This window comes from Carassius auratus, chromosome 3 (genome assembly GCF_003368295.1).
Source record: "Carassius auratus strain Wakin chromosome 3, ASM336829v1, whole genome shotgun sequence".
NCBI classification, from domain to species: Eukaryota; Metazoa; Chordata; class Actinopteri; order Cypriniformes; family Cyprinidae; genus Carassius; species Carassius auratus.
The window spans coordinates 5,942,216-5,967,329 of NC_039245.1; the positions used below are offsets into that span (position 1 = coordinate 5,942,216).

Here is a 25,114-nt window from a genome sequence, read left to right on the forward strand (position 1 = left end):
TTATTAATTTTTCTTTTGCCAGATTTTAAGGGATGTCATTAATATTTCTCTTTACATTTTTTTAATGTTTGCATTTTAGCATAAATAATCATTGTTAAATCTACCATGCTCCCGTGTTTAGATGATACATTTATGGTCAAATTTACATTAAGATGTAAAAAGATTATATATATAATAACCATACAAGTATAAATATTGAGACATTTGAAAAATGAAAAAAGAAAATATTTAAATGCTTATTATTTTATTAAATCCAACAAAATATAGCAGTTTTTGATGCTAAATCTGACTAGATTTGTCCCTTTCCTGTAACACACTCTATTACACATTCACCACCCTAATAAATATTAATATTGTAAATCCATATAATCCGACTCAAAGCTTGAGCACGATGTCAACATGTTATTCAACAATATTCAACAGACTGAATTATCCATTAATTTGACTGGCAATCCATTGGCATCAACTTTGCAGCTTTGTGACTCAAGATTCAAAAACATCATTAAAAAGTAAGAGAAACATTCACCATGACCACTTCAAATATTTATTGGCCAGATATCACTCAATTCATTTAGCACTGTAAACACTTATGTAGAGAAGGCAACATGCTCCAGATAGTCCAAGATATAGGCTTGAAATCCTTTTGTTTGCCACATGTCAAAGTAAAGTTAAAATCCCCGTGCATTGAGCAAAGGTAGTTTTCCATTCGCTGCAACAAGGCTAGATTGCACCTGATGTTCAGATGCAAACTAGAGCACACAGTACCTCAAGAGTGAGCTGAAGAGCCAGTGTCAATGAGAACCAGTCCTGTCTGACTCAAAGCGTATTTGATATATAGTGTTATAAACATATAAACATGTATAAAAGTAATTATTTATACACATATATATATACTGAAGAGTTAAGTCCTTTGTCTTGATCTCGTGTGTGTATCCCATTGTTCTGTCTGTAGGCCATATTCTTCAGCAATTACCAGACTGCTGTAGTAACTAATCCACGTCAAGCTGTTATTTCAGAAGCCATTCATTCACTGAAAACAGAAGTTGAGAATGTGCTGTCAGATAACTTTCTTTGTGAAGCACAACACTTATTCATAAAGACAAATGTATCATTTCCATCTGTTCCAAGAGCAATAATCGCAAGTGTCTAATTAGAGCACTTAGCTTTATTGCACACAGCATGCATGCAGCAGTGCGCTCATGACACATAGCATGTGTGTGTCACTGATGGGAAGTGTGACACAGACCTCTGTATTGCAGCCTCAGCACACGGTTGTTAGGACAGTCCCGTCTCTGACTGAAGTTGATGTTGGTGCGGATGCAGCGCTGGTGGAGTGGCTGCGTGGGCCGCATGTTGTCACCCATACTGAGGAAGATCTGAGACGGCTGGTTTTGGCTGAGGAGACGAAGGGACTGCATCTGAAATATAATATAATGCTAGTAAGATTTTTTTTAAGTAACAATATTTTTTCACTTTTTATTGAGAAACAATGCATTAAATTAAGTGTTCCTGTAGCTCAATTGGTAGAGCATTGTGCTATCAAGCTTAAGGTTGGGGGTTCGATTCCCCGGGAACACATGATAGATAAAGATTGATCGCTTGAATGAACTGAAAGTCGCTTTGCATAAAAGCGTCTGCTAAATGCATACTTTTCAAATTGGAGAAAATGCTTTTGTAATATTGTAAGGAGTTTTCAGCAGTTCACCTCTATCTGTGAGATGTAAATGGGCTTATTCATTAATATCCAGGTTGCTGTCTCAAGGCACGGTGGAATAGTTATCGACCCTTCATATGTGATAAAACGGGAGGTTTCGGGATACAGCTCCTCAATATCGAGCCCCATCAGTAAGTATGCATCATCTGAAAAGACATAGTATGAAACAGCCGATGGCCTGAGATGAATCACACACTCTTTGATGAAATCTGTTGAATATTTGGTCCTCTCCAAGCTGTCAACATTCATACAGTTCAACACAGAATATTATTATTATTACCACTACTATGATTTTTTTTTTGTTCTGATGGCAATGCTGAGAGAAATAAAATATCACTTCTTATCCAAGACCACCAGGTGGTAATGCAAAGCTAAGTTTGTTTTTCCTTTTCTTTTTTTCATTAAGACTTATGAAGGCCTTCCCTGAAGCAATATTTCCCACCCAGACTGTGGAAACCACTTGATTTATTAATACAGATGCAAGCAGTTTTCAATCAAATGGAATTTAATGTTAACAATATTAACATAATTTCAATTCAATGTTAATAAAAATAATACTCATGTTAACAAAAGCAACTTTTAAAAGTTAACGAGTGTGAAAAGGAGCTCACTAAGCCACTGACATGAATAAAGACAGAGGTATTTTGCAGATACTTACGTTTATATGTAATCCTTGTAATGGTCTCTCTGCTCAGCATACGGTTTAGAAATACATTTGTAGGCTCTGAGATCTGAAATCAGTCAAAAATTTCAAAGAAAGCATTACTAAAAGCCCCGACATCTGCAGCTTCTTTTCTGATGAAAAGGCAGAGTTTCATAAAACATGGTTTTGTTCAATGCATTAATCACAAATGACATGACCGTTATCTTACTGCTGAGATATTTCATTACCGCTTCACCATATCACAACTATAATCAATAATAGTCTAGTAGAATTTATTCTAGGGGCATCTGGATGAGTTTTTTCCATGTATTGAAGATGAATGGCTTTCATCCATGTGCCTTCATTAGCAGCAGAATGGAGGAGATTCCCTGCCATCACCATCACCTCCATCTGGGATGAAAGTGAACTGGGTCTGGGGGGGGGGTAGTCTGCAATATGGCAACATCTTCATCTGGACTGTGGCTCTTCTGCACCAATTTACACACAAGTCACGATTCACAGAGTCACGCAGCGATTCGGGAGTCTGATGATGATGTGCTTCATGAGGAGGTTAAATGCCAAAGAATCTTCATTTTCTTACTTAAGTGGTTAAAGAACAAAGATCAAGACAAATTCCACATATTCAAAATTCTACAACGCAGTCTGCCGTTTTTATTTAAGACATCTTTAAATTTAATATCTACCATCATTTAAATATAACAATTTATAAACATATGAATTTTAAAATGATTACTTTATTATTTATAATATATTTCAAATATTTAACATGTAACATGTATGTTAATAACTCTCAGGAACACAAGTAATTCCAGAGCAGCTCAGAGCATTGCATTTTATTTTTAGTTCAAAATAGGCATGCTCTGAAAAAATGGAATAGTGGTGCATTCAAGCCCATTTTCGCTTTTCCCAGAATGCACTGGGTCTTGAAAAATTAATATGGATTGACCATTTGGCAGTTTTATTGCTTTTGTTTGTAATCGTGTGTGAAGTCAAACATTCCAAGATATCAAGCACGTTCAGCTCTTCATTACCTGTAAATGTCTCATAGAAAAGATAATATTGAACAATTTACTCCTTTAAGTTAAAATGTAAATATTTCTTATTTTTTAAGTTAACAGAGGAATGGTAGGTATCAAGCACATCTTGGGTAATTTTTTCACCATCTACAAATCAGAATTCTTCCAGTGCACCTTGCAAGCGCACAATGCATATGAGATGGTAATACTGATGATTATTAATGACCATAGGACTTTGAATAAAACAATAAAAAGCTTTTTGTGGTCGTATTTCATCATGGCAGTCATAGAAAAAATTGTATGGTTCAGAAAAGCATTTTATTCATTTTTTTCACCCATCAAAAATATGATTCTCATTTATCATTGAGTAAACTTTGTTTTAAATAATTCAGATTAATATAAATAATTTAAATGTTATGTGGGATTGCTAAAAAAGAAATAGTTTTCTTCAAGAAACATAAGTTATACATATATTATGCAGCATTGGTGCATAATTAATTTAGTTGATATGAAACAACGGATGCAGAATACTGCAGTCTGATTATTATTATTATTATGTATCTAGATTTTTTAATTGTCTTCAAATTGGAGCAAAATAATTATTAAAAGCTAATCTAAGAGTGAATTCTACTAGATTATTCCATATTTATGGATAGTTAAAGATTGCTTTAATTCCTTGCATGCCAAATTTAAATGAATTACATTAATATATTATATAATTCTTAAAAAACAAATCAATCAAGTACATTCAAGCACTTTTAAGGCATGTTAATTTGTGCACATTCATATCTCACTGGACATGAACCTCTGATCTCCAAAGGCTATGTAACGTTTGCTAAAGATTAATGCAGTTTAAGACTAATTAATGAAGTGCCATGTCTCCAATGTATATATTTTCAGCAGCTGAGACTACTAACCTTCATGAAGATAGAAACCACTGCTATTCCATTAGGACTCCGGACTGCATCACTGTAATTTAAATACAAATCCTGATTATAATGGATGAGCTGCACCTGTCAAAAGAATAAAAAAAGAAGAAGAAGTGTAACTTGCAGTAAAAAAAACAACAACAACAAAAAACCCAATCTGGATAACAAACACCTGCTTAGTGCGAATTAGGGTTCTAACGGTATGAAATTGTCATGGTATGATAATCGTCTCAGAAAATACCACGGTTTCACGGTATACTGTATTAAACAATCAAAACAGGGTTTTTTTTTGGGGGGGGGGGGGGGGGGGGGGGTTGAAAAAATGTTTGAAAGCATGTTTATTCAAATTTCATTAATCAAAAACAAGAAAATTTTACAATTGATTATTTATTAGTTTAATAACTTATATGTATCATTACTAATTCATACAAATTCATAAATTCCAGTTTGACTTAATTTTTCTGGATTCTGTACTTATGATTTAATACAAATATACTATCAAAAATGGTGGTAGTGAAAATGCATACAAATTTAACAATTTAACCGATGTTTTAAAACCTTTATTATTTTATGTTTTTGCAAAGGGCTACACAACAGAGATTTACTAAATAAAAATGAGGGAAAAATGATATTATATTATGTATTTATGTCAATTATTATTATTATTATTTTAGAAGTAGGCTACATTATAGTTCAATCGTAATTTCTGTCAATTTCTTCGAGTTAAAAAGCAGACTTTTATTTGGACGGATTGTTTTGAAGAGCTTTGAGTGTCAATGTACAGTACGTATTTGTTTTTGACAGTGGTTTTCTCAAATAAAATGATGAAATGATTAACTGTTCTCTCAGTAAGGCTCTCATTGTTTGTGTTCACGTCCTCAGATAGTGAGACAGCAGGCACTGTTAAACCTGCCACTTTAAGCCACGCTGGCGCATACTTGAGTATGTAGTACATTCACAGAGAGACATGCAAAACAAACAGATTAGCCTATATATTTATATAGCAGTGCTTTTGGCATTATTTTACAGCTTTGTTTTTTATTTATTCATCAATCCATCAAATCGCTCGTATTATGTGACATCTGCAGAGTAGCTAGCTACTGTAAATTCATTGTCATGAATGGATTCTGTGCTTCACCCCGAAATCATAATGCATTAACCTTAAATTATAAATGGAACATAGCTGTATCTGCACGGGATGATGTTGTTCTGTAAAAGTCGGTAAACATAGTAAACATGTTGGATGCGTTTCCCCATTTTGCAGCCGCTTTCCGATCAAAGTTTTGGAAAACTTTGCGTACCTTCAAGGACAAATAAGCATTCGTCTTTTCTATAGAAAAAATATTCCCATACTAGTGGCAATTTTAACTCATATAATGACATGGGATAGAGATTAGAGATAACGGTCTCTGTCTCTGATGTTGTCTCCGCTGTACGTGTGGGTGGAGCAAGAGAACAGTTATGTGGAGAGTTGTTGTCTATGCGCAGGTGAGATTCTGTGTCTGTTATTTTCTCTCAATACAGTAGATAAGCAAATGTACATGTACATGTACACGTACATGTTTATATCACGGTATATCGTCATACCGGTATATCGTTACAAACCTAGTGCGAATGGATCCAAAACAGTGTGATACATTTGGCTGTGCTATACTTTCAGAAAAAGCCATAATGCATAAAATATGCCCACATATTATATGTATATGACTGCATACAAGCCCATTAACTTAAATTGTGTCAGCTTGTAATCACATGTGACACTGTAATGAGGGTCAGTACATTAATCCATATAAATATTTTGCTGTGTGTGGTGTATAAATTGTTAATGAATTTTTAATGGGAATACTATGAAGCTCCTTGATGCTCCGCAGCTCAATGAAACCAGAGAGATGGAAGCCAGGAAAGCTGCTGCTTAATTTTCAGTGGTTCAAAAATGCACTGGAACTCATTAGAAAATATAATTCAGTCATCAGTTATAATGAGCTTGCTTGTCAGCTTCAAAATGAAGTTGTTGGAAAGCTGCTGCCCATATAACCTCATTTGGATTAGGAAAATGAAGTGAAGCTGCTGACTTCAGTGAAATTAGAGGTGAGGTGAGGATCTGAGAGGGACGCGCATCTTTGCACCACAATAAGATAAAGTGTAAACTCATTTAAATTATTTCATATTTCTGGGACAAAGTGGTGGTCTTGACAGTCTGAAAACTGTCTCTTGCTGTACATTAAGAACTGTCTGATCTGTATCAGTATGAGGGTCACTACAACAAAGAAATGTATGTCTTAAAAAATAAATCAAACTGTACTTTAAACCATGTGCAAATTCTTAAAAAAATAAAAAAAATAAAAACACATATGGCATAAACACACAAACACACACACACACACACACAAAAGAAATCCCTTATGCTCTCCAAGGCTGCTGGCTGCTTAACAGTTTTGTGGAATATTATAACCTTTTACATTAAAATTGTCTTTACTGTCACTTCTGATCAATTTAATGCATCCTTCCTAAAAAAAATAAAAATAAAAAATAAAATAAAAAGATAAAATATCTCACTGACCTGAGATTTGATTATAAACTAATAATAATATTAAAACAGGATTCTTTTCAACAATTTCATTCATTTTCATTATATGATCAGAAATGTTTTTTGACTGTCACCAAAAATATTTTAAGTTAATTTTAATTCAGAAATGACATGCTCATCACATAATCATATAGGGCCCTATCTTGCACCCAGCGCAATTGACTTTGTACACCGACGCATGTGTCATTCCTATTTTGCACCCGCGCAAAGCGCGCTTTTCCCTCCACAGAAGCACGTCGCTAAACTAGCGAATGAACTTGCGCTCCGTGGGCGGTTCAGCGCAAAAAAGGAGGCGTGTTCCGGCGCAAACAATCCCTGGTGCTATTTTGATGTTCCATTAAACAATTGCGCCACTGACCAGAAAAAACCTGGTCTAAAGTCAGTGGCGCGTTGCGCGTTGTTCATTCTGCTATTTTAAGGGCGCATGCTTGACCATAATGTATAGCGTGCACAACGCGCATACACTTTGTTCATGTAATCTACACAGATGCAACAGTTATTTTTGCAAATCATAAATTGTTACACTTAAAAAAAATATTAACACATGAGATGACGGAAATCATTGTGGTGTCCCACGAAGATGTGAAAAAATAGGCATAAATCTAGCTTACAAATTATTCAGGCTAATTGTAGTAATTAAGGATCAGACCTGTTTGAGGTCATATATGTATAAGGACATCTGACAAATTGGTTTGTCCGTCAAGAACCAGGAAAAAAAAAATCGATGAAACAATTGTGGCTATTTCCTCCCACGCCTGTTTAACCGACGCTATTTTGGGTGGGTTTCTCCCATCCCCATACAACACAACTTCTCTGTCTTTCACTGCTCTTACAAGAACATCAGTCTCCTCGCCTGTGAACCGCTCCTGGCGTGCGCCTGGTAAATACGCCATAATAATAGCAATCCATAATGGAACTTGCGCACCTGCTTTTAAAGGGAATGTTGGATGACGCTCTGATTGGTTTATTTCACGTTACGCCCAAACCACACCTATGAATAATGAAGCTGCTTCAGACCAACCCACTTTAGATTTGCGCCGGGCGCAAGAGCCATTTATCCCGCCGGGAAAATAGCAACAGCGCCGAGACCCGCCCACAAAGTTACTTGCGCTTCGCGCTTTGACACTTGCGTTTCAGATCGTTAAAATAGGGCCCATAGTGTTCATTTTGTCAGCTATTTTTAATTTAAACTAATTCTTAGTCCTGTGTCAAATGTAACTTCTAGTTTTCATTATTATATAATAAACTGACAGAATTTTGCCTACTACTTTAACGTCAGTGCCAGTACTTCAAGGGGTTTCCATCCAGGCCCTTTGAAGGCAGACAGGTTTAACTGAATCCCACAGAAGTGATGTATATCCAGGCTCTATGTTGGCTCACCTCTCCAGGGAAGGCCTGGCCGTTGAGCAGGTGCTCAGAGCCCCGACCGTCCTCAGCGCCAAAGTGAAGCCGGATCTCCTCCAGCCTGTAGCTGTAGCTCAGCGGCCCGCCAGAGATGTTCACCAGGTGTGACTTGTCTGGGCGCAGGGACACATGTCGGCCCGTGTTATACATCGTTCCACTGACCTGAAAAACAAACCTACACTGTAAACAAGCTGTAAATAAAACAGATTATGGGAGTACTTCTTACAAGAAAATACTATTTCAGTGTTTCTACTTCAAAATTTCACATTTAATTCCACGTCAAATTTACAAGCTATTTCTGAGTGTAAATTACACCAAATTAGGTTAGATTTCCTAGATCTGTGATTCTAATTTCTGATCTTTCATGATAAAACAATAATAAGTGTTTCTATGTTTACAGTCAGTACATTTGGGAGGACAAAGGCGAAGCAGTTTTCAGCTGGATAGGCTAAAAGGCATTACATACGCGCTGCTGGACATTAAGGGAATTCCTGGAAAATCAGGCATGAATGTAATGAACAGACTGTTTGGTTCTGATGGATTGAGGTTTTTCCAGGTAATCCTGGTTGACAGGTGCAACCGCTGACGTAGTAATTATGAAGCAAATGCATTAAAGCTTAAAAACGGGAAGCTATAAATGGAAAACAATACCTGGAATGGTTTGTCTTCACTTTCGTTGTAACTTTGCAACTTTGCTTTTGGATTTCTAATCGAGACCAAAATGTTAAGGCGCCCTGGTGATCAGAACATCTTTGTAAACAGCTGTTAGAGCGTTCAAGAATGTATTCTAATGGGAGATTTCAAATTAGTTTAATATAGTTGGCTCATTTGTGATCTGGAGACAGTTTAACAACTGCTGATCCCTCAGGAACATGAGAATGAGCAATACATTTAGCCTGACATCTCATCTGGATAAATACTTAGCAGGAGGTAATTACGATCATTTTAAACTTTAGCCCTGAAATAATTCAGAGTAAAATGGCAACTTAAGCTGAACTACAGCACAAGGGATGACACTCATTATTCTTAGCGATAATCACAACTGTCCACCAAAACTCAAAAGACCATGGAAGCCTATTTCCAACTCAAGAGAAGAGAATGGAAATGTGATTTTTTTTCCCTCGTAACTATGATTTTATTTCACATACACTGTCAAAAAAGTGCAAACATTTTACCTTTAGGGGTACAACAGCTTGCCACTGGGGCGGTCCCATTAAAGGGATTTCTTTGTTACATCTTTACCTCCTAAAAAGTGCATATTGGTGCCTTAGAGTAGTAATATGTACTCTTATGGTACTATTATGCACCCTTTAGGTGTAAAGAAAGTAGAAAGGTGCCCCTTTAAGGGCACTGTCTAAGTGACAAGCCATTATATCCTTAAACGTAACATTTTAGCCAATTCTTTACTTGAGAGTGTAACTGTGACTTGTGAATGATGTTTTTAATTGCAACTTTATCTCTCACAACTGCAAATTTATCTCCCCATTCATTTTTTTATTATTTAAAATGTTATAAATATGTATAAAGTATATATAAAATATTTTGAATTGACTTCTATTTTTTATATTATCAGCTTTCATTTTAATTTTAGTATTAGTAATCTGAAACAACAGTTTTGTCATTTTTTTTATTCTTTTTGTTATTTTAATATATATATTTAGGTTTGATTTGTGGTTATTTCAGTATTAGTTTTAGTAACACTTCAACAAACTTATTTTATTTCAGTTGGAAAGGAAACATTTCTAATTTGAATTTGAAATCTCTTTTAATACCTTATTTTACAATAACAACACTGTATCTCACAGCTGTGCCTCAAAGTTGCCATTCACGATATAATTTTTTTCATATTTAAACCTATATCTCACAATTACCTGAACTCAAGAAATGTGAGAAAGAACAAGTCCATTAGATATTTGAATTCAGTAATTTAAGAATGAATAAATGCAGGTTACATATATAGCTAGTCCATCTAAAAGAGACCATACACTTTTCCATTATAGCCTGGAGTTTCCATGCATAAATTCCATTTTTTAACAGCCCTCTGGTATCCAATCAAACGGACTTGAATTCATGGAGAACATTTAGGTCTGCAATGGAATTTTCTCTAGGAATAACGTGCAACTCCCCACATAGCATGCTCAAAGGAGCAATGCATACATAAATGTAATTGGGTCTCTTGAAATAAGAGCAGAAAAACCTCCAGAGGAAAACAGCCGTGCACTTTTATTTTAGCCTCCTGACTAAGTCTAGGGTACTAATGTATTATTGAGCGAAGATGAACTAAGGTATATCATCCATAACCACGACCTCTTGGAGCTCCACTGGAGAATTGTTCACTGACAGCCCCTGTCAGCACAGATGGTGAGCCTTCCTAATCTCCCCCAGCAGATGCACAGCAGCATTAATCATAAAACAGGATGTTAAATGTGGAATTAACTCCTTCCTTTCCCAATCGTTCTGTGGAATGAATCCCCCTTAGCCCTCAAGATCTGTATGAAAACAACTGCTGAATCCCTTTAGAGGGCAGAGAAATATCTAATGTACACCAACCATCGATAATCAAACACTGGATTGGTGTCTGGTAAATGAGTTTAGTCGCACTAATCTGCACACTGACTGCAGGTGCACCTTATCGAAAGCAAATGGTAAGCAATTTTGCACCCGGGGAGAAATAGCGATCTCATTACGGCACTGCTGTAACAAACTAACAGTCGTGGAGCATTAGCCATCTTCAAAGGCTTAATTTGGAAAAGCTTCACTGTTGTGCTTGGCAAAAATAATTGAGGATCCGCTTCATTGGCCATTAGAGCTGTATTAAAAAGTCATCCGATGAATTAAGACCCAGCAACAACAGCAAACTAGCTGTCTAAACAATGGCCATGTAAGTAAATACAGAATGCGATTAGATTTGACAAATGGACCGTTAAGCTGGGGTTATGCTGTGTGACCCGATCTGGTCAAAATCCTAGTGAACTATGGGACAGTGGTCTAAAGTGAACAATGTGCGACTGTCCATCTTCTACCAGTTCGAATAATGTGAAATATCGTTATTTTATGACTTAAAACAGATAAAATAAAAAGAATTATGATGCAACTGTCAATCACAGTGTCTGTGATATTTGAAGAAAGTACAACAAAGAGCTTTACCCTCTCCAGTACTTACCTTCCGTTGCCCTGCATTGAGTCGTAGAGGATTGAGGAAGGGGTCAAAAATCATTCGACTGGTTTCGATGTTGACTGGCGACTGTCTCTTCCCAATCGTGCACAGGTTCCAGGCAGTGTTAACTAGTCCCCAGAAAGATGGCACTAGCGAAATACAAACAGAAAATGTAAAGTTCAGAGCATTAGCTTTTATTTTCAGCCGTAGACTGTTGTGTTCGCCGTTTTGTAATGGGTCATGATCGGATTGGCGGGGGTTTTATTTGGATTATCACAAATTGCTCATCCCAGATTTCCTCTGTCATTCGCATCCATGGTGTGCTGTTGTTTTTGAGTTTGGATCTAGTAGTTGACTTTCTTTAAGACAACCTTTTGACTAGCAATCAATTTGAACACTTAATTACCAGGCGCAGTGACGGGTTCTCATTTGAAAACGAGGTCATCATCGTGCATCCAAATGGAAGAACTGCATGTTAATGTGATTCGCTTCACAAAAACAAACTCACGAAAAAAAGAAACACAGATGGAATTAGTCACATTAGCCACACAGCCAAAGGACATACTTGACCTTATATGATTAATTTATTCTCGCAGATGTTTCACAGTCCTACACCAGTGAACAACTTTATTGCTGATTGCAATGACTTTTATCGGTGCACTGAACCTCAAATCTCATTTATCATATTTAAATTAAACATGACAGATCAAGGAAGAGCCCGACACCTGGGAAGTTCCTGTCATTAACGTCAAACCTGTAAAACTTCCTTTCTTTTGTGAAACACTAAATGTTTTGTAGAAAGTTGGAAGACAAACACTGAATTCAAATGTATTGAGAAAAGAAGAAAAAAAATCTAACTTTAACAGTCATACGTTTTGAGTTTTCACCGACTTTAGGGTGTGATACCCCTTTAACAGAATGTTTCTAGTGTGAGCTTGAGTGTGTGACAGCAGCGCGAGAGAGGATGATACTGTGATCCTGACCTCCACTCTGATCAAGTCAAACTCATTAGATCACCAAGAGCTTGGACGCTTCAATGTAAAGAATATCACCTTTAGTCCACAAAGGCTGAGTTTATAAACCGTTTTATCCAGCATGAACAAGTGATCCCCTGGTCTGATTATCCTCTCATCATCTCCAGCTTTGTAGAAGTGAAACTGGACTGGCTACTTGATGTTTTACCATATTAAGTTAGAGAGAGCGGAAACACTTTAGATACAAAGATTAGGCAATACGAGGAAGCTGTGGAATAACATAAGCTGTTTTCCTTTGAATTCATGAAGGTAATTTACTCTGTATTTGTATTTATTTTCAGCATCTCTTTATACAGTGACCTAAATAAATGATTATTTCCAAACCTGTGATCCAACCTGTAACGCTGCTTTAGTATGGCATCCTAACAGTCACTGAGCTCATTACGTCCAGTTGGTCTTTATTTATTTATTTTTTTTCACTTCTCAAATGTCTCACTCTGTGCTTTTTTTTTTAAATGTCAAGGACAGACAGAATATGCAACTGCTTATAAAACCGAGGGAGGAATGAGTAAGACATTTGTGCTCTTTAAAAGTAGGCTGTCTCAGCCTATAATTCAAAATGTAAGATAGCAAATCCTAAAGAAACAAGGTTGTCAGACACTAGCTATCATCTTGGATGGAAAAGATACAAAAATTTAAATATGAAAATATTTTTTTCACCAAAAACACTGAAAAGTCAAATGATTTCCACCCTCTCTGATCCACCGATATTAAAATCTTGGGTGATTCGATAAGCTGATAATGGACGCCAACTGTCTATGTATTTCTGCTAAAATCTCAGAGCGCTTCCAGTATAGTATTCTTCCATAGCAAAGTGTGGTACAGCAAACTCTTTCTATCCTATTTCTAATAAAAATCAATAACAATAACTAATAATATAACAACTAATTATCCATATAGAATTATAGAATAAGGTATATATATAATTATAACATTTTAGTAATGAGTCAAGAAATAAATTAGCAGGTGAATTTGATCTATTATTGCTTTGTCCTGTTGTGGGACTCTTCCTCAAGATACAGATTTTATTTTTCTTGCAACTTGCACCCACTGTGCTACACCAGAAATAAAGGTTAAATACAGAAATATGGAACATTCTGTCTTAAAAAATAAAATAAAAGCACCATTAAAAACTAAAATGTATTGGTATAAATGCTAAAAGTGAATTTCGGCATCACAACATTAAAATGCACATTCTTAAAAAAATTATTATTCACTTTGAGACTTAAGTGTTATTAAATATCAGTGTTTTTTAAAATAAGCGTTAGATGCCATTAAATGCATTTAAACAGAAAAATAAAGAAATTAGGTACAAACATTTAAATCCAAGCCAATATTGCCATTATATATCCAGTATGAACTGATACTGATAATTAAAAAATATCAGGTACTGGTCAATAACGATATAGTACCAATATATGATGCTTTTGTTTTTAAAGCAACTGCATGTAGTTTTGTTAATTTTTGCAACTTCAGAGCCCCCTACAATAAAGTGCAATTCACTACTATAAATATGTACATTTCTGTGAATCGCTGTATACGTGTATTTGCTGCTGACATAAAACAATTTCAGCCCTTTCAGCGGATTTTTACCCATGCTCACCAAACTTACATGCTCCCAGATAATACATCTGGGGAATGCATAGGAAAGAAATAAAATCCATTCACCTTTAGCAATCAGGGTACTATTATAATTTTGAGGTAAAAAATAAAATAAAATAAATACAGTTGCTTTAAAGTGAGTGGACAGACAGACAAAAAAAAAAATTCACAATATAACAAATCATGCAACCAACATAAAAAAAAGGAGAAGAAAGAAGCAGCAACGGCATCCTGAGTTTACTGTATGTTTGAGGTCTTGAGTCTGTTTGTATTTTTAGCTTAAATCTCTCTGAATCCATTGTTAAGGTCTGCCGAGTATTTTGAGCTCCCATCTAGAGTGATATAATGATTTTGCCGTAGCAATTGATGAGTAGTAGACAGATGGCAACCTCATCATCAGGGATCTGTGCCAGATTTGGCTTTGGGTTCAATACATTAATGAGAACTCTCTCAAAGTGCTTTATGGTATGATGGGACAAATACATAAACTAAACAGCGTACAGTACAGTGCAAGGCTGAGCACTGCTGTTACATCATACTGAAAGTTGCATAAAGTCTTACATATGGAAGTAACATTTTAATGCTACAAATATTTACTTTTTACTTATTCTCTTGGCTTTACACATTTCTGCATCTGAGAATTTATTCAACAGTGCAGTTTTCCAGATGTTTGTTTATCCCCTATAGCTGAACATATACATTTAAATCACAGTATAATGGACAATTGCTTCTTCAGTTTCGCTAATAGCAGCACATAAATGCAGTAACATGAAACAGCAGACCACCACTTAATTGTTGCTTATTTTTTAAATGTGAAAATGCACTCTACATTGTTGATGTTTAGAAAGAAGTCTCTTAGGCTCACCATTTATCTGATCCAAAACAGTAAAAACCATAATATTGTGATAAAAAAAAGTGTTCTGATATTTAAAAACGTCATTAATTCCTGTGATGCACTGCTGAATGTTCAGCATCATTCCTCCAGTCTTCTGTGTCACATGATCTTCAGAAATTATTCTAATATGCTGCTCAAGAAACATTTCTTACTATAATCTATGCCAATTTTTTTTGGATTCTTTGATGAATAGTTACTGTAACTTTTGATCAATGCAATTCATCCATGCTGAATAAAAGTATTAATTTCTTTATTAATTAATTTGTTTATGAATTATAATGTGTTTTTAGTGCAAGTGAGACAAGTTTTCAACATGAATTTAAAAAATAGATCATGTAGCAGCTTCAGTGAAACCCTCAGGAGAATTGAAGAGATGCTCTCTTGAAGTTAACAATGTAGAAACTTCCCGCCATAGCTATGTAAGCATTATAATGAGCGCATGCCAAAAACAGGACAGAAATATTCATTCATGAATATGCACACATTAAAGCAAAGTTAATCTCTCACCGGAGTGAATTGAAGTCCATGACTGAAAATAGCATATGCATGTCTAGCATGAGACTTTTTGGAGCATCACATTCAACTGATAAGACAAAATTATGAAATGAAAATGGGTTCTTCCTCCTAAACTTAAGTTAGTCTCTTAAAGCATTTAATTTGAGTGGGTGGCATGATCAGAGAGTTACATTTCATTCCTGTTGTAAGTATGATGAATTAATCATTAATGCACTTCATACTTAAAACTGATGTGTGTAATTAAACTCCTATTGCAGCTTAATATGCAGAGACAGCTATAAGGAAGCCAATTTGTCAGGCTGATTCTCCAAACTGAAAAGTGTAAACATTGTGTCTCTGTGGTGCTTTCAAAATATTGCTTTGTTTGTTTATTAAGCATCCAACCACATCAATGCAACTGCATCAGTGGCTGAACCAAAGACAACAGTTTGAGAACGGGGCCAGCTGTTTATGACCAATGGAAGACAGCGGAGTGGCCAGAAAACATGTTGAGAAAACAAACATTCTTTTTTCAGTTTCACTTGGTGGTGCAGAAACTTCACACTTCATCTGTCCTATGCCTCACATATTACAGTAAAATCAGATATATTCTTTGACAAGTGAACACGTCACAAGCACTTCAGGCAAACACTAATGTTTAAAGGATTACTACTAAACCATTGCCTTTAGTGTTCTCAAGCCATGTGGACAAGCAAAAGAATATTTTTCTTGTGAGGAATGTCTTGAAATCAACCCAGACATGATCTGGGAAAGGGATGACGTTTGCTATTTGAATGCTTTCACATCTTCTTCCTTTCACAGTCCTTTTTAAGTCTCAAGGACATTTAAGCAACATAAATCCAGAGACTTTTTCTCCCTTGCAGAACACTTAATAAAGAGGTAAATTTATGTGCAATGCATATATTTATGAGTTGCTATAGGGCTTACCTGATATCCCCTACAACTCAGATTGATGCTGCACTACATGCTGTGTCCTTGTAACTAGATCAAGCATTTCTTTTTGGAAATATAATGACCATTCCTCATGAATAAGTAGGAATTGTATGGTTCTGTCCTCTACAGGTATCTTCTTTATTAAAAGCTTTTAAGCATACTAAAAGGAAATTACCATTATGGTCCTTGTCAGTGTTCAAAGGGCTCCTTTGCTGCCTACATACATTACTTTGACTGACTACATAATGAAGTACTTCGAATAAAACTCATAAAGTGTCTCAGACCTCTACTGCAATAGTAAGCATTAATCAGCTGAGACCACAAGCTGTAAAAATAGATTAAGCTATAACCAGGCCCACACGGGATCTGCGCCCGCAGAACAAGATATGGGGAGAATACATTCATCCACCATTCTAGTGTCCTACTCTTGCATGTTCAGTTATTAAATAATTCGGCTAATTTCGATTATTACATTTTACCATTTTTAAAGGGTCATGAAACCCCAGACTACTTTTTCTGAGATTTTAGTAGAGGTGTTTGTGTTACACATCATAGCAGACAATGTTAGCATCCGATAATTGTATCTGTTGGAGAAAATTGGTAAAATTCTAAGCTTTTTTTGCGCTATTTTCATCTTCTGGGTTTAAAATCTATATTGTGTTGACGTTGCAATTTTTGAACGTGGCCATGGCCTATAGTATATTGATTATGTGTCAGTGTCTATTAAATTATTAATGAGACTGCGTGTTCTTATCCTATTAGAAGACGCGTTTCTTAATTATTCACAACAGCATGTGTTGATTCGCTATGTCAGACATTTCAGACTGTGAGATGACATTGCGTTGATTGAGAGAAACATTCATGGATTCAAGAAGAGTGTTTGTTTTTGCTTTGTAATAAGAGTTCAGCAAAAACACCATTCAATGCGAAACACAGTTTTTACATCTCTGATACAACCCATCAAAAGGCCTATATAAACACCACAGAATAAGCCTTAAAAGATCTCAGAGGTGCAACAGCGCGTTCATATAGGTTTTCGATGCAGAGTGCAAACGGCTGTGCATTTATTCGTTTTTAACTCATTGGGAGCAAAATGAAACTTTATGAATGCGAAGCTGTGTGTGTTGTCTTAGTCTTTCTCTCCTCTTTCTCCTCCTCAGCTCCGCTGTGCACAACGACCAGGTTTTAAGCATTTTTCAAAACTGTGGTGAGAACAAACCAGTGCTGAAACGGGGGGTTCATGACCCTTTTAAAGCCATCCTGCATAATTCTTCAGATTTAGCATCAGAATTTTGGTCAGTGCTTTCATGGAGCATTTCAGTCATTGGTATTGCAACTGAAGCAAACAATCAACTATGGGTGGCAAGACACTGTAAAGAGATCTCCGTATAAAGTTGTGGACAGCCACAAGTAAAGAGATGGACACAAAAAAAATTCAAATGATTTATCAATGCCTAGAAGCACAGCAAAGTTTATTATTAAGAAGTGGAAGGTATTTGGCACAACACAGACTCTCCCTGATCAAGTCGTTGCTCCAAACAGGATGAAAGAACCAGGAGGCAACTGGTCAGAGAGGCGACCAAGAGGCCTACAGCAACTTATGACAAAGACTGGTCATTGTGTGCATTTGACAACAATATCACAAATTCTCCACAAATGTGGCTTGTATGGGAGGGCTGAAAGAAAAAAAAGCCACTCCTCAAGACAGGCCACATACAGCTACGACTGAGCTTTGGCAAAACTAGTGGTCGACCGACATATCGCCAATGTCGATATCAGCCCATTTTTGAAATATTGGTATCGACCGATACGTTTTTCTGCTTGGCCGATATCTGCATGCCGGACATTTATTTTGACAGTGTTGAGAAAGGCAGCACCTGAGCACACACAGTGCTCACATTCTCCCTATTGTTCATTGTCATCGTTAACAGTTGTCTAATAACTAATATAATAACTCTCTTCATTTATAAGCAAACATTGAACAACCTCAAGTGTGATACAAGTAAGACTTTATTAACTACATAAACACTTAAACTAGTCTAACACACACACACACACACACACGCATACAGTGGGCATAGGAAAAAGCTTTAAAGCTTAAGCAGTAAAGAGATGAGAAATAAAGACACGAAGCTATGATACAATATGATATTCAGCAGATCTACAGCCTGAAGGAAACATCTGTTTCTTAGTTCAAACACACCTTTAAGAAAGGTGCATATGATACCTAATGTAAGTTTGATACTTTCACACTTCGACTGTTTGAAAAAGAGTCCAGATACTTTGGGGCTCCAGTTGGTCTCTGCTGAAGTGAGTTTATGAGAAAGACCAGCTCAAATCAGAGGATCTTGATGAATGAATAGTCAAGGCCGAAGCCTGGCACAAGCTTAGCGTGGTTTTTAAGGCTCTTAGCTCAGCATCTTCTCCTGGAGTTCCCGAATCTAAAAGAACCGCCCTGATCTGGTGATCAGTGATCTATATAGGGGGATGATGTCACACCCTCAGGTGACACCCTGAGTGAGCCAATGAGGAATGGTATCTTTTGGAGGGAAGTTTTACAACTCTTTGTTTTCTAGTATGGTGTCTTGCATATGAAACTAGATTCGGGGGTTCAACAGAAAAATCTTATAAAACTAATGTGTTGCATAAGCATCAACATGTAATCTACCATCTCATTTAGATCAAGAAAATACAAACTCATAGATACCAAACATCAGATAGATGAAGTTACATTAACTAGTGATCCATCATAAGCATGTATAAAAATATACAATACACAATATACAAAAACAGCATACACAATGCCCTACAGTTTATGCGAATTAATTCAAAGAAAGGCCTTTCTATGAATTAGAGAAGAGTCCCTTTTTATGTGCATTATGTGTCTGTTTTTTAGAGACTTGAGTTGAGAGTTGCTTAGCCACTTTCCTGGGGGTCGTAAACCTAGTGTTATCAGATAGTGTGCCTTTGGTTGCTATGGAACCAGAGGCCTGTTCTGTCCTTTTTGAGGTGATAGTTGCCTTTTGGGGGAAGGGTCCTTAGACCCTTTGGTTAGATGAGGAGGCGTTAAAAATTATTTGTTAAACATAAATAGTTGTGTCTGATTGGTCCAAATGCTACATTTAAATAATTTAAACAAATCTTTGAATGGTAATGAACATTTAATATCACAAACCTTACAAACTTCGAATCCATCTGAGAGATCTTGTGAAGTGTGCATTTGTCTCCTGCATGATGGCATGTTTTCTGCGTGATGGCCAGTCCTTGTGAATTTAATGCTTTAAAATTTAAACTCATGATTTCAAAATATGCTGCACTTTATGCATTTGCCCACCGTCATATTCATGTCATTTTGTCTGTGTGCTGTATGTAAAATGAGTGTTACCCTGTCTTTGTATGAAAAATATAATTCCCAATGTACAAAAACTTCCCAGAATACTGAGTGGCATGTTGGTTACAGTGTTTACTTCCTTTTTAATTATACTTCTATTAAATATTTATTTATTATAGAAAAATACTTTGTCATCTAAAGTATGTTTATTTCACACATTTATTTTTTTTAACCAATAGTCAAATGATTTCAAATTTCTATTTGAAATGTTAAAATAATACACACACACATAAATAAATCTGCTTTCCAAGAAATTGGCATCGGCTTTCAAAAAAACAATATTGGTCAACCACTAGCCAAAAAAGATGAGACAATAATTACATTACTTGGCCTCAACACAAAACAATATGTCTGGTGGAAATTCACTACAGCTCACCATCCAAATAACCCCATTCCTGCAATAAAGCATGGAGGTGGTAATGTCCTGCTATGGGGGTGTTTCTCTGCAGCAGGGACTGAAGCTCTTGTCAGGATAGAAGGAAAAATGGATGGGGTAAAAATATCATCAAATTCTTCACTGTAAAAAATTACTGTGAATTTAACAGGAAAAAACTGTGAAAATGCTACAGTACAAACTTGTTAAATGGTTAACCGTAATTTCCTGTAAGATTTACCTGGAAAACCCGTAACTGATGTTCCCAGAATTCTCTGCGTTGCATTTCAAATTTTGTTTGAATTTGATGCTTTTCCTTTGAAATTACTGTTTCTTCTTATTATTTTTTTCTTATTTGTTATGTTTATTAGGGTTTTATGTTACATATAATGTTGTTAAATTAATGTGTATAGCATATTTCAGTTTAATGAGTCTCACCATGATGGTGTTTAGTGCTTGTGTGAATGACACTGTGCACCTTCTATATATCTTATTATTTAAAAGCTGCTTGTGATGGGCTTTGTTTCATCATGTGACTTCATCAACACCACCTGCTTTTGGTGCTTAACAGTGTATTACAAAGGTACAAAAAAGATTTCAGTACATCAAAAAGTTGGTATATTAATTTTATATCAATTAAATTATGGTATTAAACTGTACATTTAAGGTAAAACCGTTAAACCTAAAACGGTGTTACCGTATTTTTTACGGATTTTTTTTTACAGTGTTGAGAAAATATCTGCTGCCCTTTGCCAGAAAGCTGGGAAGAAGGTTTACCTTCCAACATGACAATGACCCAAAACACACAGCAAAACTGACCACTCAGTGGTTGAAGGAGAAAGGGATGAATGACCATGCTTGACCTAGTCTGTGGAATGACTTGAAGACTGCAGTCCACAAATAGTCATCATCGAATTTAACTGAATTTGATGCAAATATTGCCCACATCTAAGTCTAGATGTGCAAAGTTTGTAGAGACATCTCCCAACAGACTAAAGGCTGTAATTAAAGCAAAGGGTGGTTCAACAAAATACTGACACAAAAGGGTGATCCTTTTTCCAACTCAGTGATTTTTTTTTTCTTTTTTCTGACATGTGGGTATTATTTCTTTTACGGTATTTGGATGTTATAAGTTGCATTGAGTAAATACAGCCGGATAAAACAAAAACAGTGTCCCTCTTTCAGGCTGCAAAGCAACAAAATATGGGTGACAAAATGTGCAAAGCAACAGAAGAGGGATTGATTCTTTTCTATACCCACTATATTTATTTAATTAACAATACAGTAAAAACAGTAAATTTGTGAAATATTATAATTCAAAACCACTATTATACATGTATATAAAAAAAAGAAAATTCCTGTGATGACAAAGCTGAATGTTCAGCATAATTACTCCAGTCTTCAGTCACATGACCCTTCAGAATTCTTTATAACATGCTGATTCGCTGCTCAATAAAAAAAGATTATGATCATGAATGTTGAAAACAGTTGTGCTGCTTTATATGTTTTGGAAACGGTGATGTAAATTATTTGATAAAGAGAAAATTTAAAATGTATTTAAAATAGAATTTGTCTAACATTATAAATGTGTTTACTGCCACTTTTGATGAATTTGATGCATCCTTGCTGAATAAAAGTACTAACAGTACTAACTCATTTTTGACAATGTTCGGTGATGATAGCGGAGGGGGAACAATTACACATTATAGGCTTAAGAGTTCACCTTTAAAATAACCTCTATCTTGCATGTATCATTTAGCGACCTTAAATGTATCAGGCAAACTAATCTTGTGTCGAAATGTTAGCACTATAAACTCCACACTTAAGCCCTAAATTATGATGCGGCATGTGCAAAGTACTGTTGAATAACTTTTCACCCTGATTAGTGTAAAATCCACCTCCTTCACACCGCATACGTACATTAAACGTGTGAATCAAACAGAATAAAATATTCACTGGCACCCAGGAGCTTCATGTGCTATATGTCAACACACAAAGCCTTTGCGAATAAAGTGGTGATTGGTGCATAGCTTGGGAGTCTTCGCAGCAAGAATCTTGACAAGACACATTCTGCATAGTCTCACACTGTTTCCTTTTCTTTTTTGAAAGGCTTACCTGGTATAAAGCTCCCCTGGACAACATCTTTGTATGCCCACCAACCATCGTGTAGCTTTGATGACACTGGCTGTGCTGCGGGAAAAGAAGAGATTCACACATCACTCACCCACAGCTCTCTGAAAAATACAGTCACACCTGTAATAGACCCCAGCTCCCTGCGGGGAGACGTTTCTGCTGTCAAATGAGAAGATGAAGTTGTCTGCTTCAAGACACATTTAAAAAAAAAAGTATTTTTGAGGCAAAACTTGATGCATGAAAAAAAAAAAAAAAGTAACAGCATGCAAATTTATCAAGTCAATATTTGCCTAGCACTGCTAAAGTGCACATTTAAAAAAAAAAAGTCACATTTGTTTGATGACGACAGATGCATCCTGGATGCTCTGCTCTGGGCCTTGTCAGTGGTGCAGGAAAGTAGGTCACAGAGGCAGCAGACTCCAGCATTCTGAATTCACTCTGTTATCTCACATCACTATTCCCCTCACCTCTCTCCCTCTGGCTTCAGGCTGCGGCTTGCATCATATCCACTGCCAAGTCAAGCACTCAGGGCTGCTCTTTAGTACACCACACCACGGCTCTACTCTCAAGCCAGGTCGCTTTGATGTGCCCATCATGAACGGGGCGGGAGGACTGGAGCCCAATTTGCTTCCACCCCAATTTATCGACATCTGTATCTGAGATATAAGAGGCTTGTACACTTTCACTTATGTGAATAGTAAGAAGCTGCTATTTCTGCGGCTACAGTCTGCAGTAGCTAGAAGCATCTAGAGCCGCGGATTTGCTGTAAGTGCAGGTGCCAAGATTCATACACTTGGAGATTCGCAAAATGCTGACACTCGAATGGAGCCCCGCTACCAATATATCCTCCCTGTTGTGTGTGGCTGCTCCCTGTGCGATATTGAGCCAAACATAAAAGGGCTCATATATTACTGTACACTGCATGTTTTTGACACGCATGCATCACTTTGATATTATTGGCTGGAATGAGGAAAATAAACCTCACACATTTAACCAGGTATATTGACTTTTTTTTCCCCTCTCTTCACAGCCATCGTCCCCTTTTAACTAGCCTGACCTCGGATCAAACGTCAACTTCCTTTCAAACATATTACAAGCTTTTCTGTGGAAACCCTTCTTGCACATATCCAGCTCTTTGAAGATCTAACTTGTGTTATAGATGCCTATCCCCCAGAGAAATGATGACGTCAAACTCTGGACTGCCAAAAACAAACTGGCTACTTCAATAGTGCAGAAGAACCTCACGGACTCCAGATGAGCTTTACTCGGAGGTGTATGACTCACTGACAACCTCTTTACATCAATTGTTATACTCATTATGGTTTTCCTTTGCCTTTTTCATGCAATTTTATTTTATACTTTTTAGTAATGAAATGCATTTTCTCATGCACAATATTACTATAATAAGTTTGTACTCATTACAGAATGATTATTTGAGAAAAGAATGACCAAAGATGAAAGGAATTGAGAACTAACTGAATTCAGACTGAGATGGTTTCTTGGTCTCCCTATTTTCAGACCACTTTTTACCTGAATAGGATGGTAGATCATGTGGACCACCTGAAAACCAGCTGTCAGGCTGGAAAACCATATTAAACCACACTAAAGACCTGTAAACTTTTTTAATCTGGATGAAGACAATATTCTATTCCTATTGAATATAGACAATGTCTAATCCCTGGATATTTTTTTCTCAAAACCGGTGTTTTTTTTAGCAAGGCATGCAAGAAAACAACACAGCTATGCAGGAAATTAAATTTATGGGATTTTTTTTTTTTTTTTTGCCCACTCCAAATCCCTGCTGTTACATTCAAAATCTTTTAATTTTTGAGATGACCAATCTGCTGCAGAAAAAAAAAGCACACCAGCTAAGCCCAGCCTAAACTAGCAGGCTGGCTCTACCAGTCTGGTCAAACGGTTCAATAGACTGGTTTCAGAAGGGTTGTGAGTTCTTTTCAGGTTGATTAGACCAACAGAAGACTATCTTAATTAGGCTGGGAGACCAAAACCTGCTTAAACCTGATAAGACTAGTCAGTCAGTAAACAATACATTCATACAGTAAATATCCAGCATTGTTTTATCAGCAAAATATGAATTAGGCTATCACTTTAAAATTGCACATTCAGATCTCCTCTTTAGCTTTGGATGTATTATGCATAGCCAATGCCAGCATAATGAAAACGCAGCTATATTAACATAGCTGTCAGCAGTTAAACATCTTAAGCGTCTTGAGAGAGAGTTTTCACATGTGAACAGTTTACCTTCTACAAAGACGACATTAATGTTGAGAATCAGTATGAACTCCCAAACGTGCGGCATTCTTCATTTAGTCCATCCGGTAATTAACTTGATAACACTTGGTCAAAGTCTGGAGCGTCATTCCTCGCGAACGACGCTGACTCGCGCGCTCCCGTCACTCTCAAATATGATGAACATCGTCCTCTCTAAAAGACGCGACCCACCGCGCGCAGATTAACCCACTCTGAAATTAACCGAACGAAAAGCCACTCGACAGTTCACAGCGTAGAAACTTGCAAGTCCAGAGACCGACCTGTCGACTGGTGTCGCGAAACCCTAATTAGACCAAACCAACACCTTTATTTGTCCTTGTTTGTGCTGTTAGGTTAGTCGCGGATGCTGTTTGCGGCGTTACCTGACAGAGCGCGCGGATCTGAGGTTTAGCGCGTGCTAATCCCCCTGCAGGCGGGGCTCGCGCTCCCGTGACGCTCGCTAGAGAATGCGGTTAGTTTTGACATCTATTCAAA

At 36.5% G+C, this 25,114-nt stretch overlaps 1 protein-coding gene across 1 annotated transcript; it reads right to left on the reverse strand.

The window, feature by feature from the left end:
• Window positions 1-531: 531 nt before the first annotated feature.
• On the reverse strand, window positions 532-25,041 carry LOC113044908 (carbonic anhydrase-related protein 10-like). The gene is made up of 9 exons (XM_026204993.1): window positions 24,611-25,041; window positions 22,331-22,405; window positions 11,478-11,620; window positions 8,291-8,476; window positions 4,312-4,407; window positions 2,373-2,445; window positions 1,706-1,860; window positions 1,247-1,418; window positions 532-1,030 (listed from the first exon to the last, which is right to left on the reverse strand). Exons 1-9 carry the CDS (start codon window positions 24,666-24,668, stop codon window positions 1,008-1,010), a joined length of 981 nt encoding a protein of 326 aa, XP_026060778.1. The 5' UTR covers window positions 24,669-25,041; the 3' UTR covers window positions 532-1,007.
• Window positions 25,042-25,114: the final 73 nt, after the last annotated feature.

What these genes read in the sequence shown, in the direction of transcription:
- LOC113044908 (XM_026204993.1), bottom strand. Translation starts at nt 24,668, where the DNA reads ATGCCGCACGTTTGGGAGTTCATACTGATTCTCAACATTAATGTCGTC. An exon ending in TAATGTCGTCTTTGTAGAAG is followed by an intron (nt 22,406 to 24,610) that starts GTAAACTGTTCA and finishes CTTTTCCCGCAG; the next exon opens with CACAGCCAGTGTCATCAAAG. An exon ending in TGGTTTCTATCTTCATGAAG is followed by an intron (nt 2,446 to 4,311) that starts GTTAGTAGTCTC and finishes GACTGATTTCAG; the next exon opens with ATCTCAGAGCCTACAAATGT.